Below are 20,915 nucleotides of genomic sequence, written 5' to 3'. Positions count from 1 at the left end.
CTGGAACAGATTTTACTAGCACAATGTAAACCATAGCAGCAGCATTTTTACTGCCTAAGATGTGGGTAACTTACCTTTAGCTTCCAACACCTGTATGTGCATTGACCACAACATTCAACTTCTATCACTATTTTGGGAAACAGCCCTGTCTGCTTTTGAGCCACTGTGTGTCTTCCCAGTCCAACTTGTTATTCAGGACTGAATTTAAACTATTGGAAAAAAGCTATGCCCCTACACATTTACTATAAAGGGGAATATAAAAGCAGCTATAATGCAATTCCCTGTTCACAGAGGTGGGTGTAATTTGCAGACATAGGAGCCTACACAGATGTTAAATGTAGTAGCACATTGTCCAAACTCTATGGCATTACACAATAAGTAAATAAGTAATAATAATAATATAAAATATCCATAGCAAGAATTTCTGCCATGTCAAATCTGGATCCATTCTCAGTCATTCTTCAATAACAAATGGATAAACAAATATCCATGAATAATTAACGTTTGATCAAAATGCTGTTAAACTGTACAATGGATGGCATCAAAATTATGGAAAGCAAAAGCAGGAACCTATGTAGGTTTATGGTTGCATATGTGAAATGATTGTTTTTAATAACCAATGTATAAGCATAGGTACAAAAAACAGGCAACAGAATTCATACTTAAAACTAAGCCAAACCATAGATAACTGTGAACAATCAAGCATGTCTGGGCCCAGAGGTAAAAAAACAGCCACTTTGCTCTTCCCTGCTGCTTCACTACCCAAAATCAACCCGTGGTTTCACTTAGCATTACATGCCAATCTGAGCTCATGCTATGTATCTGCAAAACAATTCATGAATGGTAAGCAAAGAGCCAATCTTGGCTACAACTTGTGGTTTGTTTGGAGTGGGTGAAACCATGAACACATATGTTCACACATATCACTAAGCCAAATCATGGTTTAGCTCTGGGTAGCATGGCGGCAGCAGGACTGGGAGAGAAGTGAAAAAGCCATGATTTTTGCTTCAGGATGCCTCACGGTTGCAGTTTGCCTTAGTTTGCCTTAGCATTATGTGCAAACTGGCCCGCTATCATAGCTACATTCTCTTTAGATGATTGTTTCACAACATAGCTTGAATCTGTAGCTGAAGCAAACAAGTGCTGCATCTAGGATAGGACTAGGGATCCTTTTTGGTTCCCCTGGCCAGACCCTCCTGCTCCTAGCTTCAAAAGGCCATATTTGACAGGTGGGACTGCCTACCTGCAGTCACAGTGAAAACAAGCGAATGGGTGTTTTGAAGTTCTGAAGTTGAGGCTTCAAAGCACGATGCAGGGCTTGCAAAGAGCCCCGTGTCATGCTTTGAAGTATCTGAGGCTTTACCAGTGGCTGATGGGAAGAAGAGCTGAAGTCTGCTGCCTGCAGCCATCAACTGTGTCAGAGAGTTCCCCACAGGGATCGCGCTAGCACAGACGAGCCATTAGCAGATGAGAAGCAGAGCCAAAGCATGCTTTCTGCTTGAAAGCACACAATTAGGAGTGCACTTTGAGGCTCCTGATTTTGCACTTAGCAGCCACATCTCTGCCTGCACATGACGTCAGGTGTGGGGCAGATGGGCGGGGCTGGCTGCCCAATGTATGGCCCAAGGGCTGGAGACTCCCCCTCCCCTGCTCTTTGGAATTAACCTTGCCATTTCTTCTTACCTGCAGTTGCGGTCTTTGCTGACTTCGATGTTGTAGAGTTGGCTGCATTCTTTGTCTCCTTATCTTTCTCCTCATTACGGGAAGATTTTATCTCTGGAGTAGAGACATTTTTGGCAGCTTTCTCCACGGACTCCTTCTTCTTTGGAGAAGCTGTTCTGGAAACTTTATCCAGCGAATCCTTCAAGCCAGCAGGCTTTGGTGAAGCCACCTGTTTTGATTTGCCATCGCTCTTCTTGGAAGGAGAGGAAGACTTGGTCTTAGTGCCCTGCTTTTTCGTCTTTGTCTTTTCTTTCAGATCCTTCCTCAATGGTTTGCCTAAGTTCTGATCGATAGGCAAGGCTTCTGGGTCTACCATGGAGACGTCAGGGTGTCTAGGCGACGGACTGCGATCTTGCATGGGGACTGGCGGAGGGTCAATGTGTTCATATGTAATGGTTTTATCTGTTGGAATAGTTTCAGATTCATCTTCCGAGTCAATGTTAGCATCTGCTGTAATAGAAGGGCACTCTTCTGTTTCGGGCGGCACGTCTGAATCCGTCTGTGATGGGGCAGATTCGCTGACGGAGGTTGGGGGAGTTTCTCCACAGAGGCGCGCTTGCTGTTTCCCCCCTGAAGGCGGCTGTGCTCCTCCAGACTGAGTCAACGGCTTCTCTTGCTCTTGAGACTGTTCTTCACTAGCAAACCATTCCAAGGGGTTAGGGTTGATAAAAGAGGGAGAAAGTTCTGTTTTGGGGTGCTTGTACTCGCAAGATGTAACGAGGCACAAATCAACATCTTGACGGGTTTCTGGTTTTTCTGAAACAAAGTACTTATCAGCCTCATGGTGGTAGCTAGCAGTGTCTGGGGATCTCATGGCTTTCCCACTCACTTCATAAGAGTAACTGACAGTCTCAGATGACTTGCTAGTTTTCCCAGGGGTCTCATAAGAATAGCTGACTGCCTCAGGAGATATGTGTGTTTTTCCAGTGGTCTCATAAGAGTAGCTGACAGACTCAGATGATCTGGTGGATTTTTCATAGGAGTAATCAAAGGCTTCTGGTGACTTGGTGACTTTCTCTGTTGTTTCATAGGCGTAACTATCAGCCTCAGGTGATCTGGTGGTTTTCCCTGTTGCAACATAGGAATAATCAAGAGCTTCAGGGGATCCAGTGGTGTGCTCTGTTTTGTCATAGGAATAACTAACAGCTTCAGGTGATCTGGTGGTTTTTCCAGTTCCATTATAAGAATATTTAAGAGCTTCAGGCGATCTGGTTGTTTCCTGAATGTCTTCCTGGTCCGTAAAGGCTAAGAGCTCTTGGCTATGTTTTGTTAAAGGGTCTTCAACTATTGAGGTATGATAACCAAATGATTTGTCGGGGGACATGTGCAATGATAATGGAGGTGAGTGGCAAGAGGCAGTAGTTGTTTTCATCACAGGAGGTGAATCTGAAAAACCAGGAGAGTATAGAGGAGAAGATTCCCGTGGTGTTAGTGGAGATAAATCAGATTTTGGTGAAAGCTTTTCTCCAAGGCTGTTCACTTTTTCTGATGGAAATGCAGAATGTAAGGGCATATCACTAGGCTGAGTGACACCTGATATAGTTTCTTCTTGTAGTGGAGAACTTGCCTGTGATGGTGTGTGAGCAGAGGAGGAAGAGGGCGAAGCTTCTATCTGAGATACTGAAATAATCTCAGAAATATCCTTGTCATTGCCAAAACATGCTTGTTCCACTGGTGATATTTTATTTGCAAAAGAGTGCTCCTGCATGTCTGTAGGGCTATAATCGACTTCAGTTGGACCATTTTCAGATATATGGTGCATAGTAGCACCTACTATTGGATGTTCAGGAGACTGTCTGCTGAAGTCCATTGCCAAAGACTGCTCAGGAGAATCTTGCCCAAATTCTACTGACATAGTTGATTGCTCAGGAGACCTATGATCTTGAACTGGTGTCCTTGATTTTGCTGTTTTAGGGGAGAAATCTGGGGGAGAAATGGACATAGGTCTTGGGCACTCCTCTTTAGATGGAGACATTTCTGTTTCCTGAAATGTTGTTGGTGTCTGAACAACAGATACAGAAAGAGAATCGTCTACTTCAGTAGAATGCGGGGATCCAACTTCAGCATGCAGTGAAGGAGATACATCATCAGTGGTTGGTTCTGGGAATGAACTAGTAGCAACAGATGCTGTGGAAACAGAGGCAACTCCTTCGATATGTGAATAAGTGTCTTCTGCTACAACTTCATCAACAGGTGTTGCAGATTTATCAGAGACTGTACCTTCAGAGATTGACATCTTGGTGTCTTCTTTGAAACAACTAAAATGACTAATATCTACCTGTGTAGGAGAGACCTCTCCTAGCTTCCTGTCATCCAAAACCAATGAAGGCTGAGTTTCTGAAGTTTCTAAGTCATCCTTTTTCTTTTCTAGGACAAAGTCCAGTTTTGTTGGTGAAAGCTGTACATCATTTTCAACTTGCTGTTCTTGGAAAAGGTTTGTAGAAGCAACATCAGAAACTGGGCTCTTCTGTGAAGGAGAACCATCTCTTTCACTCTTCTTTTCAAAGGGACTGTCAGTTTCTCTAGCAGAAGATATTACATCACCACTCAAAAATGCATCATAGGAAGACTCTGAACCAATCAGTGGGGGGCTTCGTAAAGGTGAGAGCACTTTTTCAGAAGGCAATTCAGAGTCAGGCACTGGTTCATCCATTGGGCTTAGTCTGTGTTTTGTAATATTATCTTTGGTTTCACTAGCTTCAAAGCTGAATGAAGCATCTGCTTTTCCAGTAGTTTCAGAAGGAAGTTGACTTGATTTTTCATCTGTGGGAGATTGGTAATATGGTGTGTGTCCAGCACTACCAGCAGCTGATTGTGAAGGGGACACCACTTCTAATGTTTTATCATCGGGGCTGGGGCAGTGCTCTTCATGGGTTTCATGTTTTTCAGAGAGTGCTGTGAGAGCAGCAGGTTCCGATGTCACTTTAATCTCATTGGGAGTCAGTGAAAAGTTCACACTACGTTCACTTAGAGGTGTTTTAGCAACAGGTGACAGAGGGGTTGGGCTTTCATCTAGACTCTTAGTTGGGCTATGCTTGTCATCCAAAGCTTCTGAAATTTCTAGTTTACTAGTACTCTTGACTTCACTTTCTCGTTGGCGGTACAGATCTTGGAAGGAAGACTTGCCAAATTTGTCTTCCTCTAAGGAAGAAGATGGTGAAATTGTAGAAGCTGAAACATTATAATCTTTGCCCTCAGTAGCATCTGTTTTAGATCCTTCAGATAGCCCATTGAAAGCATCAGGAAGGGGAGAAAGTTTAGTCCTAGTAACTTCTTGAGAGTACAGTGTTGATTCATACTTGGTAATGTTTACATATTCTTGGGAAGGGGAGTCACTTTCCTCATTATTAGTCTCATCACTCATCACATCCCTTGGAGTTGACATTTCATCCATTGGAGTTGGCTCACTGGATATTTCAATGGTGGACTGGGTATAACCTGAAGTAGCAGTGAATTCCTCAGGCTGGTCTTCTCTGTTTTCTTCATCTGAAACAGTTGCTTCACTTTCTGAACCACCAGGTAGCGTTTCATCATGGATTGAAGATGCTGGTTCTTTAGCAGGAGATGGAGGTTCTGAGTACTTAGCTGGAGTGGTTAGGTGCATGCCATATTTATCATCAATCTCACCAGCTTCTGCTGCTTTGTCCACCACAGCCATAACATAATCCTCTTCAGCTTCTATTTTTTCAGTTTCATCTTCATCTCTGACATCCTCAGTTTTGTCTTCCTCCTCATTCTCTTCTGTTTCTGCCTTTTCAACCATTTCATCTACATGTTCTTCATCTCGCTCTTCACCCTCTGCTCTAAATTCTGCCTTTTCATCATATCTCAAATCTTTAGCTTTTTCATGCTCAAATGCTCCAGCCATTTCTTTTTCAGTCTCCCCAGTTTCTATTTTATCCTTCAGGTCTTGTTTTCTGAGGCCTAGTGGTGCCTCTTCTTCCTCATTGACAACTTGTTCTTCGGCTTCCTCTGTCTCAGCCTTTTCTTCATAGTCCCCTGCCTCAGAAGATTCCTCAAGACCTGTTCCTTCATCCTCAAACTTTTCATTGTCATCAACCCTGTCCTTTTCTACAGGCTCCAGCTCTTCAGGAGTTTGTTCACATTCACCCTCAGGTTCAGTGGTAGTTATGCCTTCATCAGGAGAATCAGCAGGCCCTTCTGTTTTTTCTTTCTGAACTTCATAATCCTTTTGTTCTATATCAGTTAACTTGCCTTCTTTTTCTATGATATCTACCTTTGTTTCCTTTACTACTTCAACTTCTTCAGCTTTTAGTTCTTCAAAGTCTCTGGTTAAATCTTCTGGTGAAGACATAAGGGACCTCTCCGCTTCGAGTTCTTTTCCAGCAGCTGCAACACCTACAGCTGCTACCGTGGCAGCAACAGCTCCCAAAGCAGCCACTGCAGCAGGCGTTTCGGCAACCTTGATCTCTTTCTTTGCTGTCTTGCTTTTAACTTTTTCTTTTGGTTTCCCAACAAGCCCACTTTCTTTTCTGACAGACTCTTCCTTCTTTTGTGGCTTTGGCTTTGTTGTAGTCTTTTTCGACTCCGGCAGAGAGGCAGATGTTTTCTTTGTTTCTTTGAGAAGCTTTTTGGGCTCCTTCTTTTCTTCTTTTTTGCTCTCCTTTTTCTCTTCTTTTTTAGATTCTTTTGGGGGAGCTTCTTTCTTTGATTCTTTCTTAGATTCTTTCTTCACATCTTTCTTGGTATCTTCCTTTTTAGGCTTCTCCTCTTTCTTAGCCACTATCCTTTCTTCTCTCTTAGACACCTCTTTCTTTGGCTTTTCTTTCTCCTCTTGCTTTTCCTCAGATTTTACTTTCACTTCCTTTCTCACATGCTTCTCCTTTACTACTTTTGGTTTGACATCTGCTGCTTGTTTTTCAATTGTTTCAGATTTTGCCAGCTGCTGTTCCTTAGCTGTCAGGTCCTTTTCTGTCACAGAAAGCCTAGTCTCAGCTTTTGCTGGTTTGTCCTTTTTTGTGGTTGTTTTTTCTTTACTTTCTACCCTCTGAGTCTTTTCAGGTGGGCTAGTCTTCCCTGTGTCAGACGCCTCCTCCCTTGATTCTTTTCTGACTGTCTTGCTAGACAGGGATTTTGCAGCCGGCTTAAGACTTTCCTTACTGTCTGCTCGCTGCTTCAGCTTAGTTTGTTTTACTGCTGGGCTCACCATGTTACCCGTTAGGTCTTTCTGTGTAACTGTTGGTTGCTTAAGAAAGTCTAAATGTTTGAGTTTTTCTAGTCCATCTAGTATGCTATATTGGGTACTGTTTCCTGGGAAAAGAACTCTGATTATTTTTTCAGCAGGGTTTGCAGGATGCCATACAATCAAGGATGAGATGGAAGTCAAATAGGAAACTGGGATGTCTACCTCCTGACCATTTGGTAGCACCAGCTCAGCTTTATCTTTGCTTGTACCTGTCCACTGATGCATAAAATATTGCATCTCTTTGCTGCTTTTGACTGGGTTGAGCACATACATCTCAAGCTTCCCTACTCCCATTTTTTGAAAAAGGATAATTGGTTCAGTGCTGTTTGCCACATTTCTAAAAAGAGGCTCTGGTTTCACAGACAGCTTATTTAAGTACTGCAGGGTAAAGCAAGCCTCCTCTACACTTCTTTTTAACTGAAAATTAGGATCGGGGTTTCCTAGGCTTTCAGGGGCATTAAGGAATACAACTCCTAAATCAGGTGAAATTAGATTTTTCATCCAGTCACTGTTGGTAGTGGAGCCTTGAGACTGTTCCTCTTCTAGTTCAGCTATTTTCCGTTGCAACATGCTATTAATCCCTGGCAGGTTGTCATCTCCAATGTGGGTGAGCAGAATTGAATCCACTCTATCCAAATGCCGAATGAGTTTCCAGAAACAAGATTTTCTTTCTGACCCCCCGTTGATGAGCATGTTGAATCCGTTGACTGCAAATAATGCAGAATCTCCTCTTCCACCTGGGAAAATGTAACAGCAAGGTTTTGAAAGCTTCAGGAAACCTCCTGATGTTGGTGGCTCCAAGATATCAAAAGGTGATGGCACTTCCACTGATTCTGACAGGTACTCTGTGAATTCAGAAAGTCCTTCCATTTCAGGCAAGATAGAGGCAGAGTTTAGCTTAATGTTGATGAAATCTTGAAGGTTGTGTCTGTCTAGGTTTGAATTCTTCCAATCCCCTTCCTCAGGGCAGAAAAGCGTTAAGCTGGCTTTGTTGGCAGGGTGAGTCGTGCTCAATAACTCTCCAATCTGGGGTTGCAAAACAAAAAGGGGAATGTTATGTGTCAATTTACACTAAATTGTAGTCACTTTTCATAAAACTAATAGGCAGTTCTCAGGACTCCCTAAAGCCTCAAAATAAGGAAGACTTCTTAATGTACTCTGTTTGAAGAAGAAAGGCAGGATGGTGCTCAAATATTATTTTAAAAATACATTTGTCTTATTCATCCAGATTCCAGTATACGCAGTGAATTCTCCCCCAGCGGATTCTCCATTTACTACAACAGAGGAAGCACTTGGACATGCATACCTGTGCATACATTGCTGTTTTCTTCATTTAAATGAATGAGTAAACTTGCATCTCAGGGTTGTGTGTGTAGTGCACACAAAGAACTGGATTCAAGAGACAGTTTAGAGGAGGCTATGATTCAGATGACTGGCAGGTGGCAAGAGACATAGATAGTTGCAGTTGGTGGGGCAGGGCGGTGGCACTTACCTGATCTCCTGCCACCAATACTGCTGGGATTTAGTGGGGAAGAGAGGTACAAATGTGCAAGTAGGAATACAGGATTGGCTCTGTGTTCTTGCACCATGAAGACCTCATCACCGCCTTGCCCTTTTCCACCCCAGTAAGCCATGGTGCTGTTGACAGATCAGGTGAGCATCGCTGCCCCATCCCAGATGTATGCCTGTCCCAATCCTTGCTTGCTTTTAGAGGAGCAGTAAAGCTGGAATTAGTCTAGTGGGCATTGGGGGGTATTTATATTTCTTTTATTGCTGGTTGCTGCTTTTAATATTTTTTCATAACTTTTTTGATCACAATAACACTCTCCCCCCCTCCCGCGATGCCCAGCGACTGATAATCAGAAGCACACTGCTTGTTTCTTTATTGCATTAAAAAATTGCTTGTTGCTTCATTGCTGTTTGATTATTGTTTTATGGTTATAAGCTGCTCAGTTTATGTGTATAGAAAGGCAGGAGACAAATGCCATAAAATAAAATAAAAATTCAGTACACTAAAGGGATGGTTTAGATCAAGGAATTAATTGCCAAGAATCCTGGCCCACAAATTTAATTAGCTAGCAGAATGGAAAAGGACTATAAATAACCATAAGCACATATTTATTTCCTTTGGAGATTCAAGCACTTGTTATGTATTTTAATATATAGTAATTTTTCTTCTGAAAGAAACTGTTATGAAAATCATAGAGCAGATGTTTTGCTCCTGAGAAATAATCCACCCAACATCTATATAAAAAGAAAATAGTAAAAAAATAAAATAAAGAAGACTGAACAGCTGCTTTGTCTTCATATGTCACTAAAACTGTGTATATTACCATCTTATGGGATATAAATAGATCTTATCCAAATGTCAAGCAGAGAAACCAAAACACTATTATTTAATAGGGTAGCAAACACTCAGGAGAATAAACACTGCAAGATACAAGAGAAAAGCCAATAAAAAGCATTCCAGGTTTTCTGGAATATAATCAAACAGAAGCATTTATAAGACATGATCTAGGTTTTTTCTTTAAATGTTATGACATATTGATAATGGCAGCCATCCTCGTTTTTTAGTATGCAAAACTGGGGTATCAGCAGATCAGCAACTTTATCAAATTTCATTTTCTTTCAGTGTTGCTTCTCATTTTTTCCAAAACAAATATGTGTATGTCCTTGAGACAGAATCCTGAAGTAGCCTGCCTCAAGGGTTGCAAAGTAGACATCTGATAAAAGAAATTAGCATATTAAATTAGAAAAAACTGGCCAGGGTCATAAAATGGGTGGCTGGGTTGTTTGTTGCTAAGAAGAGAAACAATGTGAGACTTCATGTCAAAGCAATCAGTATACCTCTTTAATAAGGTATATTTTCGTGGACAATATTCCAGTAAGTAGCAGCAGATTGACCACTATGCATGAAAAACTGCAAGTCTAGATACATATTTATAATTTGCATGAAGCTAATACTTTAAAAATGTTTTAGGAACTGTTAGGAATGAATAGAAGCATGATGCAACTGGGTTTTTTTTTTTTTTTTAAACTAACTTTGCAAGGTAACTTACATATAGAAATCAGGCAAGGGATTGATTGATTGATTGATTGATTGATTTGTTTGGTCTGTTTCCCACAACCAAACCAGAAATCTTGAAGAGCATGCTGCCTTAGTTGAACTCATACAAACAGACTTGGTGGGGACACAGGAGAGGGCCTTCTCGGTGGCTCCTCCCATACTTTGGAACTCCCTCCCTAGAGAAGCTAAACTGGCTCCTTCCTTGCTGCCCTTCCACTGGCAGGTGAAGACTACCTTGTTCCAGTAGGCTACTGGGAACTTACTGCTTTTAATGAAAGGTCTGATGCCATACTGTTTTTACTGTAATTATTGTTATGTTTAAAACGGATTAAATATGTGTAAATAGTATTAATTCTATCGGTCTTTAATTGTATTTTAATGATTGAGTTTTCTATATTTTTAGCAGTTCTTGTTTTTATCTGTAAGCCGCCTTGAGTCCCCTCATGGAAAAAGGCAAGGTATAAATATAATTATGATTATGGTAATTTCCTAAAGTACCCCATATGTTCCATACGTATCCCATATTATGGGGCCAGATTTCTCTTAATATTGGTCTGACTGAGGCTTAGATCTGTTAAACTTTCCTTGGATTCATTCTGTGCCTGTGTATCAGTGCTATAAAAATACATAATTCAGCTTGACAGTCTGTTTACGATGGGTTCCTTGCCTTTCAGGAATTTGCAGACACTGTACATTAATTGCAAGCCAACATAATGTCTAGAGAAACAGAAAGAATTAAGTACAGCCCTAGTGACTACTTGACAGATAGTCCATCTCTGTAGATAGCAGATATGGATTCTTTCAGTTTTGGAATGTTGATGTTTTGAATATTAGGGAGCAAAACTCACAAATCATGTATACTGTTGTCCATAGAACAAGATTAACAATGATGTATAGTGGGCTCAAGGTCCAGACCAGCACCATACCCTTTTGATTTAATTTATAATGTCTTTCAATCCCTCCTGGTTTCAGACAAAAACTCCGGAAATATCTGTGTTTGTATCTGTTGAAATTCCAGTGATTTGGGTTCAATTTCCACTTTGAGACATCAGTGTTTAAAGTGCAGGATAAGCCTGCAATCCAATCAATTGTGAATGATGCAAATCATTTTTAAAGACAGATTTCCCTACAATACACACATGAGTGGGGGGAAGCTGGGAAAGAATTACTTTTGCATCCACCTTTTAGCTTTGTTTCAAACGACATCCTGGGATGCATAGAGAAAAATACTTGGAAAAGGACCGCTGTGTGTGTCATAGAACCTCGGTTGAGTGTCTACTTTGTAATATAAAGGGTTATGGTATAACTTTCCGAACATTTAACAAATACTTCGGGGAAATGCTTGGGGAAAGCACCAACATATCCTGATCCTCTCCAACTTTTTATTTATTGAACTTTATTATCCTCCCCTTTCACAGAAGTAATTCAAAGGTACTTGCAATAGTAATTAAACAGTATACAGTACGGTAAAACCAGCCTAAAACAAAACAGGGGGGAAATCTAAAACTCATTCATATTTCTTAAAAGGCAGGACTAAAAGATCCCACCTACTGAAGGCCACAGACAATTAAACACCAAAGGTGTGCCAGAATAGAAATAGTTTTGCCTGGTCCCTAAATATAAGTAATGACGGCATCAGGTGAGTTTCTCTGGGGAGAGCATTTCAAACAGAGGAGCTAACTCCTAGGGGCCAAGGTCCCTTCAGCACCACCTCCAAAAATATTCGAGCCCTCCCTCACTGTTGATGGGTATCACATCTTGAAATTGATTGGGCAGGTGGGGCTTACCTGCTCCCCCATATTACATTCAAGTTGGCATCCCTGATTCCACAAGAGGGGTATCATATAATGAGCTTGTTCCCCTGATCACTGTGAAGGGAAATATGCCAATCCTGGAGTAGGTAAACTTGTCTCCTCTCCAGCGCTCCCCGCCCCCATTTCATGCCCTGGCCAGCGTGAGCTTGGTAGGGCACAGGAAACAGCTGCTATGCCCCGATTCTTCTCTGCCCACCACAGGATTTCTTTGTTAGTATGTTTGTTATTGTTATTTTATTGCCACCTTCTTTGAGAATGTTCAGCACATAAATCTACAAATTAAACGTGCAAATAACTAATATTGAAGAAGACATTAGAATAGAGAGTAGTGAAATACAAACCTCCTGGTCAGTGAAGATCTCAATAAAATTCTGAAATGAGAAGGAGCCTGATTGAAGAATGAGTTCGCCTGTATTTTCAAAACTCTGCCCAGTTAGTACCAGGAGTTTGTGTCTAGCAGCATCTGTGATCATCAAGCGCACCTGTAGAAAAGGATTAAAACAAAAAATGCCCTTAAAATATCTCCTGCTTTCTACAGGGACTATCACTTCTACTTGACCTAAATAAACATGCATGCAACTGGCTTTGCATTTTATTTATCCCCAAACAGAGGAACACTAGAGATGGGGGAAGAGGGTTTGTAAAATATGGTGCACAACAGGACAGAACTCTATAAGCTCAGCTTTCAAGGCAGCTTACACTCGGACAAAAATCTTTAAAATCTATCCCAAAATGAACTATAACCAAAAATAGAAGCAGTAGCACAGTGAAAACTACAAAGTTAAACCTATCAAGTTGAAGCAGCAGAATAACAAATGCAGCCTATAAACTGAAATCATTTAACATTTAGAAGGCCTGGGAAAATAAAAATAAAAACATATTCAAAGCAGATTACTTAACAAGCAGAATGGCTTTCTTTAGATCAAAAGCAAACACCATCAAAAATATGTTTTCTCAGTTGCTCCTCACTACTGTATTACTATCCCCCATGCTCTGCCATTATTTCTCAAATGTATTCATCAGACTCACTTTGTCATACACGAACTATTTCTGCTAGGTGAATCAACCGAATTCTCTCAAAATACTTTCTCAGCAAGCTATCTTTATCTGTATATAAACAGTCAAACAATCAAATGCTTTTTTTAAAAAAAGCATGCCATGAAAAAAATCAGGACTGCCCTGAATTTCTGTTCAAGGACTCACCTTCCACAGATAATTCAAGGGCATTCACTAAAACACATGGAACAGCGGAGAAAAGAAATCCCATTATGGTTTGTCACTAATTGTATTGGGATATAAAAATGTAACATTACCCTTGATGGGGTCAAGTCCATTTTCTGTATGCATTTTTTTAAACAAAAATAGATAGCACTCAACAATCAGATGAGTACCACTTAAATCTCACCTGTTTTAATTGCATTAAAACTATTAAAAATTGAATTATCTTGTTTTATTGTTTCCTGTGTTTGGCACAAAAGCTCTGGGAAAGTTGCCATTAGCTTTTGTACAAAGCCATTAGTATTTTCAGCAAAAAAAACCAGCACCCCCACTTTGCTGATATTCCTGCACCCTGTTGATGGCTATAGATGGCATACAGGCAACATATGTAGAAACCCCCCCTCTCTCTCTTTCTCCAGATACTGACTTAGAGAATGTTTATCTATTTGTAAACTGAAATATTTATGTCTGCTGCTATTAGAGACAAGAAGTTGGAAGCTCTGTTCAAATAAGGAGAGTGAACGGAAACACAAATTTTGGCTAAAGAAATGCAAACAGATAATACAGATGAAAAAATAAAAATTGAGAAACATGCTGCTAAAAATATTCATACGAGCTAAAAAAAAAATGTTTAAATACATCAGAAGCAAAACACCTGTTCAGTAGAAAAATTAGATATTTGGATAAGAAGAGAGTCAAAAGAAGCTGATAAGGTTGCAGCAAAGTATTCACTATAGAAGGTGTCCAGCCTACACTGACCTTTTCAGGAACAGAATCTGAAGAGCTGATATCAATATTGGTGACAAGAGATGAAATTAAATACCTTATTGACAAGCCAAAGATTAACAAATCACCAGGTTTGGTTGATATCTCAAATGTACTAAGACTGGCCTCTGTACCAGCAGACATCAGTTTTTTAAAAAGGGAACCAGATGGATGTGCAAAGTTACAGAGCAGTCCGCCACCTCTTGTGGGAGTCTGTTCCATGGTCGAACAGCTCTTACAGGTTACAACGTTTGGGGCTTTTTAGTTTCAAAAAATGTGTAAGGAGGAACATGACAGAAGCTTATAAAATGGTGTAGAGAAAGTGATAGAAGTTTTTCTCCTTTCTCATAACACTAGAACCCAGGGTGATCCAATGAAACTAAATGTTCAAAGATTCTGGATGGACAAAAGGAGGGACGTCACACACCACATAGTTAAACTATGAAGTTCACTCCCACAAGTTCAACCATGGTTGTAATCAATTTGGATGATTCTAAAAGGGGAATAGACGAATTCATGGAATAAAAGGCTCTCTATGGCTCCTAGTCAATTATGGTTACTATGCTATCTCTAGGATCAGAGGACTCTGAGGAGAGGTTGTTGAGAAACAACAGGAGATGGCTATCGCCCTCACATCCTACTTGTGGACTTCCCACAGGCCTCTGGTTGCCCACTTTAGAAAACAGGATGAAGAATTAAGTAGGCCTTTGGTCTGACCCAGCAAGGTTCTTGGTATGGTTTTGCTTCATAAAGAGGCAAACAGAACTTTGACAAGGAAAAGGTAGATAATGGGTAGCAGAGGATTCTTATATTTTATTTTATTTTCAAAATAATGTATGTTTTCAAGACATTGGTGGGCCATAAAAATGTCAGCCCAGATTTCAGAGATGGACATCAAGGTCCTGGCTCTTATGAAATTTATTTATTTTATGTCTGCTGTGTACAATGCATTCATTTATACATTATTGATGAATTTACCTCAGTACTGACAGCTTCATCGGAAGGGTTGATGAGGACTACAGTTTCTAAGACATCACTTCTGTGGTGAAGGATTTTCTGACCTGCATAAACAGAAGGAAAGAAAATGAATTGTAAGGTTTGCAGGACAGGTTTTTTTGTTTGTTTCCCTTAAGACAGTCTAGCTTCCGTAAGGATAGCTCTTCTAATAAACTCACTCTGGAGTCCCATCTTGCTTTTCCCTGGCATATGAAATACTAGTGTTTTCAAATAAGACTGAGCAAAGATGATAACATGAAAGCTCGGGGGGGGGGGGACAAATTTGGTGTGATCGTATGCCACGTAAGAGACTGTTGTTGTAAATACTCAATAGTTAGCATGTATCTACTTTTCAATGTAATGCTCATCAGCCTTGGAGCAGCTGCCCACAATAGGCTTCTGCCATTTTCTTCTTTCTTTGTGGCGTTTGGCAGCATTCTTATTGGTGCTCCTTTCTCTGAGAACAGAAGTGAGATTAATTAGCACTCGTATTGTGATTGTGAAGGGAATGTCATCCAGATACCCAAACGGCAATTAGTCCAGCACCCAGAAAAGAAGCCAGGCACAAAATTAATTTTTAAAGAATGAATGAATGAATCAACCTTGACAAAAAGAATGCAAAAACACACCCTACACACATACACTTTAAAAACCCACGAAAAGGAGCACAGCAATGCCGGATAACAAATGTGCCAGTGTTCAAATCAATTGGTGTAAAAACTATGACATTTTCATGGATTTTTTTTTTTTTTAACTTATAAACATTTTCTGCCACAGGAGATTCTAGTGTGAAATACGGGATTTGGGCAACTACAGAAGGGTTCCAAAAGCCAAATAATAATAAAAATAGTCTCTTGAATATAATTCACATACCTTTATATTTACACAATGCCTCAAGGACACCTCTCCCCATATGAACCAATCTGGACCATGTGATCATCACCTGAGGTCTTTCTTCATAAGCCTACTCTGTGAGAGGTCCAGAAGGCAGCAACATGAAAACCGGCCTTTTCTGTGGTGGCTACATATCTCTGTGTTACATATGTTTAGGCACCAGGCAAAAACATTCCTCTTATCTTTGGCTAATCGAACAATCTATGCCCTTTTAAACTGTGGGGGGGTATTGGTTTCGTTTTTATTATGCTATATTTTTTTGTGTTTTTATATTGTAAACCAGCCTGTCATTTATGGATGAAGGGTGGTCCACTAGTGGTCTCCTTCTATCCCATCCCTCAGCAGCCCCCTTTGTACCCCGGTTTTTACTTTCCCCCATGTCTATTCCTCCCTGTTCCTTTTCTGCCAACCCCTACAATTCTGGAACAATGATGAAATACTAAACCAGATGGGGCCAACTGTTTCTACAGACACATTAGTCTGCTGATGGCATTGTTGAGAGTTAGGTGTGAAGGAGCAACTGAACTGCCCCTTTTGCTCAGAAAGTTAATTTCCACAGGTCAGATTTTAACACTCTAGTCAGGCAGTCAAGTGACCTTTTACAATGTGATAGATTTGATGCTGTTCCTGCTTTATGGATCATTTACCGTGAAGGCAACATCATCCATTTTGTGTAAGGTTTGCATACTGAAATAATAAATGTAGGCATAGGTAAATGAAGGAAGAATGGCTCTGACTCTTCCTCTACATTGTTACCTAAAATAATGTATCTTCCATCACAGAACATGTATATTTTCAGAGAGGTCAAATGAGATGGTGCCATTAGTTTTCATGGCACTGAATGCTAACTCTTTACTTAAGTATTCCTAATTAAAATGGAATCCATAGCATTTTGGTAGATGTACTCTGAAAGATGCTCTTTGGTTTTAAAAAAATCATAAAAAGAGAGGGAGACATTTGGTTCCTTCTGGGAAAAGTATAATGTTCAAAAATTTTATGATGTGCCCTTACCTGGCTATTCTGAATACTTATTTGCCTATAACTTAAGGCTGCAATTCTATACACACTCAGCTGGGATCAAGTCCAACTGAGCGCAACTGGATTTACTTCTGAGTAGACATGGATAGAATTCTGCTGCAAGTATTGCTTTTGATGGAATGAACAATATGTTTACTGCAGACATCACACCACAAGGGGTTTAACAGATGTCAGAGTCAGCAAAGCTCCCTAATGAATCTTCTGCTCACAACAAGTGAATAGAACTCTGAATAGTCAGCAGATTGTGAGTCCTCTATGTATTTGCAAATTAGCTCTGATGCATATAGACCCCCAACTTCCTCTTGCCTTGTAGTAGCATCCTTCTAATGATATATAAAAATAAAGAGGCAAAAAATGCTTTGAAGGAAACAAGAATTTCACATCCAAGGTTCCCGTTCATTCTCGGATGTTTTTAAACGGCAGAAATAGTGATGTGAGGGGGCAAGGGAGAAGAGAATGCCCTTTGAAAGAAATGCTTTGTGTAACAAACAGCAGCCTGAATATATTGTGTTAATGTTTTTAGTCAGACGAGACCACTGGCCTTGAATCAATGTTACTGTTATAGAAGGAAAACAAAAATCCCATTTAGAGATTACATGCCACACCACGTGGAATTTAATTTTTTCAGACTGGGTTTTAATGAAAGCTTTGATCACTTCTGAACCTTTGCGGGGCATGGGCTGCCTTAGACCTGAGGTGCGAAACAGAAATTGCACAGTTCAATTGGAACAGCAGGGGAGAAAGTTGTAGCTCCGATGTCAGTACAATCAGAATGTTCACCAAGTATTTCTCGCCATTCAAACTCTATGGTTATGGATGGCTGATCTGTGGTTTTAAGACACTGAACAAAGGCATTTTTCCTGGTGTCCCCACAGTGCAGCTTCACAGACTTCAGCTAAAGAATTAGCTGGGGAAATCACTTGTCAGTGACAGGAAGCACTCCCTCCCTCTTAACCCCCTTCCCCCCCAGTCCAAATGGACAGGTTTTCCAATACTTCAGTCCCCCAGTGAATAAAAATAGAAAGCATGTATCTCACTGAGAGCCCAGCTCTTACTGTAGGTCAGAACAAGACAACTCAAGGAAAGCACTTATGGAGCTCGTGAATGGAAAAATAATGCAAGGCACTGATCAGCATAATAGGAACTAACTACCATACTGTGTCAAAACAATGAGCCATGCAGAATAGCCGCCTGTCTCCAATAACAGTCAGCCTTTTTCTGGACACATAATAGAATAACCCAGATTATACAGACATGCAAGCAAATGGCTCAATTGATAAGAGGTGCACACAATGTGAATAGTGATGGAAGTGCTATTTGCAGAACAGAGGCTCACATCAGGGTTTTTTTAAGGGGTTTTTTTTTAAGGCATACATGTGGGAAGACACAGGACAATTGGCAATACAACATTCACTGAATTTCAGACCGATCTACAAGCTCATTAAATAAAAAAACATGAAATGTATTGGAGATAAAATACTTGAAATACAATTGACCTTATGCTTGCTTATCCAGCAGTAGGTTTGGCATAGCTGACTCTCAAGCTAAGTGCGCAGAGCACAACAACTTCCAGTTGGGCCAAACTATGAGGACTTTCACATTACCCAATGTATCACCTGCACATCTTCCTTGCAGTGGAATAATATTGAAAGGGTTCACAGACATGGGCAAGATCCAAATGTACGGGTCCTGGCCTCTGAACAGGCAAGTGCTGATTCCATGGGCAGAGAAGAAAGGTGACAATTCCATAGGGGGATCCAGATGTCTGACCCCACCACCAATGACTGGGTCTTTTAACACTTCAATGTTTTTCCCCCCTTATAAGCAGTATATTTAAACTTTTTGAAATAAAAATGAATTAAAATAAAATCGCAATGCTATCTTGTTGCACAGCATCCATTCATGTAAAACTGATTCCCATGTAACTATGTTACAGGACTCTCAAATTAGCCACCAGCTATTTACCCAGACTTCTGTGAGGCTAGATCTGCTTCTACATCACATCACCCAGTTTTGTATGTTTTTTGTTAGGTCTCATATTTCCACTTCCATGTAATCTGGAATAGTTTGTATGATTTTCACCAGCTGTCTATTCCTCTGTTACAGATCATTAGTGCTATGTTAAACAAACGTAGTACAAATATGGTGATAATCAGTCACTTTTGGGGGGGTAAAGAATGGGGTGCTGGTAGTCATATACAGATAAAAGTGACATTGGTGCCAGCACAAAATGGCTGCCATGGGCAGCCAAAAGAAAGAAGAACCAGTTTTCCATATCCAGTGAGCACTGTCACAAAAAAAAGCCCTGGCAATAATAAGACAATTGATATTGATTTGTTCAAATTATTTCTATCCTGCTCTTCTATACTAGAGTATATTCAAGGCAACTTACAATAAAACAGCAAACTGCAAAATCTGTAGTTGATATGTTCTATACTATCAGGCTTCAGGGAATCTGATCCCTCCTACGGTGGGCAGCCAAGAATCAGATAAACACGAAGAGTTCTTACCAAGTCATTTCTTCAAACTTCAGAGAGAGAGACTGAGGAATGCCGTCTCTCCGGGACAATGGCTCTCTGGGATAATGGCGTTGCTCCGAGTAAAGTCCCACCCCCCTCAGTCTCTCCTATCGCACGTCATCCCTGTGCTGGCTGATCTGTGCTTTCTGCCTCTGAGCTTTCTGTTCTCCTACTCTCAATGCTCACCGAGACCGGGGGGGGGGGGGGGGCGGCAGTCCTGGCATGCTTTCCAAAGACACTGTCAGCTGTCTCTCCCCTGGTGCTTCTTCTTCCTCCTGCTCCTCTCCCAATATTTCCCAGCTTCTCCCCTCTGCAGCCTCTGAACTACGACCTTCTGCAAACCACTATTCTAAATCTATACTGTTTCCCTCTTCTCCGGGAAGTCTCCACCATTCCTCCTCAGTCCAGCCCCTGACATATACTATTCCCAGGGGTGGACTTTAGTCTTTCAAATTTCAATGGCTCCCTGTGCAAGGCCAAAATTTGATGCCCCCGCCTTCCTTTCTGCTCAATTTACTACGTCACAGTTGAGGTACTCTGCAGTGCTCTTTAGGCTCAGCACTCAGCATGGTGGAACCAGTCGTGCTACCCTAAATCTATCTCTGGGCTAGAATTATTCTGCAATTCTACTCTGTTACCTGCCCTGGGAACACAAAAAGTATATTGACAGTGCAGAGTATAAATTATGTAAATAAAAACCCAGTCAATGTTGCTTTTACATCAATAGTTGTAACAATTCCCTGACACTGTGGTTGTTTTTCAACCATATCTAATACTAAGCAGAATTAGAATCGATATAAAGTATATATACATATGATTAGAAGTTACAAGGTACAACAAATGATCTGAGGAAATGTAGCAATACAACAAGAAGCTATTGAACTGTGCAAGGTGTAGTGAAATTATAGGAGAAAAATAATAAATAAAACTCCCCCATGCTAGGCTGGAAAAATAGCAGATATGTGGTTCTTATGATTTCTCAACAAATATAATCCTAGCCAGCTCCTAAATGCATCTTTTCTCTGCATATTGAAATAAGTGATAAGCTTTGCCTTTATGAACCTGAAGAAAACAAAATTAAACAAAGTTTGTGCAATGAAAACTTAAGCATTTTTAATCAGAAATAAGATCCTTTGAGTGAGGCTTAGGCTGTATACACACTATTATCACATTTTTTCTCCTCAAAGAATTATGGGCAGTGTGGTTTCTTAAGGGTGCTTGGAATGGCAACTCTGTGAGGGATGAGCTACAGTGCCCAGAATTTATTGAGGGAATGAATGTGCTTCAGATGTGCTTTAAAAGTATAGTGTGTATACAGCCTTAGTTTCTCATCTTCAGGTGGCAACGGGCCTGGGAACAGCTATTAGGTATCAAGACAGTGATTCACCTTGAGCAGTAACTATGCCAACTAGTCATCTTGTACAGTATATGATGACTGCATGTCACACTAAGTTAAAGAAACCTTTATTTGAACTTATAAGAGTGATGTGAGCATGCCCTGATATCTGCTGCTATATTTTAATAGGTGTATGGCTGTCATCTACTCCTAACTTTTAACAAGGGTATCAGCTGCCTCAGCTGCTGGGGACTGTTTTCATTATTGCCTCTTGACTTGAATACTTTGGGGGCTATTTTGAACACACCGAGCATTTTCCATGAAAGCCTCTGTAGTAAAC

The 20,915-nt window shown here is 40.6% G+C and overlaps 1 protein-coding gene across 1 annotated transcript in view; it reads right to left on the bottom strand.

The window, feature by feature from the left end:
- MAP1B (microtubule associated protein 1B) overlaps positions 1-20,915 on the bottom strand; it is a 68,696-nt gene that overhangs the window by 9,614 nt on the left and 38,167 nt on the right. The window contains exons 3-5 of the mRNA XM_083403597.1: positions 14,771-14,853; positions 12,151-12,291; positions 1,684-7,954 (exon numbers count right to left, since the gene is read on the bottom strand). Coding sequence (XP_083259723.1) covers positions 1,684-7,954; positions 12,151-12,291; positions 14,771-14,853 — 6,495 coding nt within the window. The remainder of the gene's footprint in view (positions 1-1,683; positions 7,955-12,150; positions 12,292-14,770; positions 14,854-20,915) is intronic.

The sequence above is a fragment of the Podarcis tiliguerta genome (genome assembly GCF_965153285.1).
Source record: "Podarcis tiliguerta genome assembly, chromosome: 11".
Taxonomy (NCBI): domain Eukaryota; kingdom Metazoa; phylum Chordata; class Lepidosauria; order Squamata; family Lacertidae; genus Podarcis; species Podarcis tiliguerta.
The sequence above is the reverse complement of the archived record's forward strand: the minus strand, read 5'-3'. Positions and strand labels throughout refer to the sequence as shown.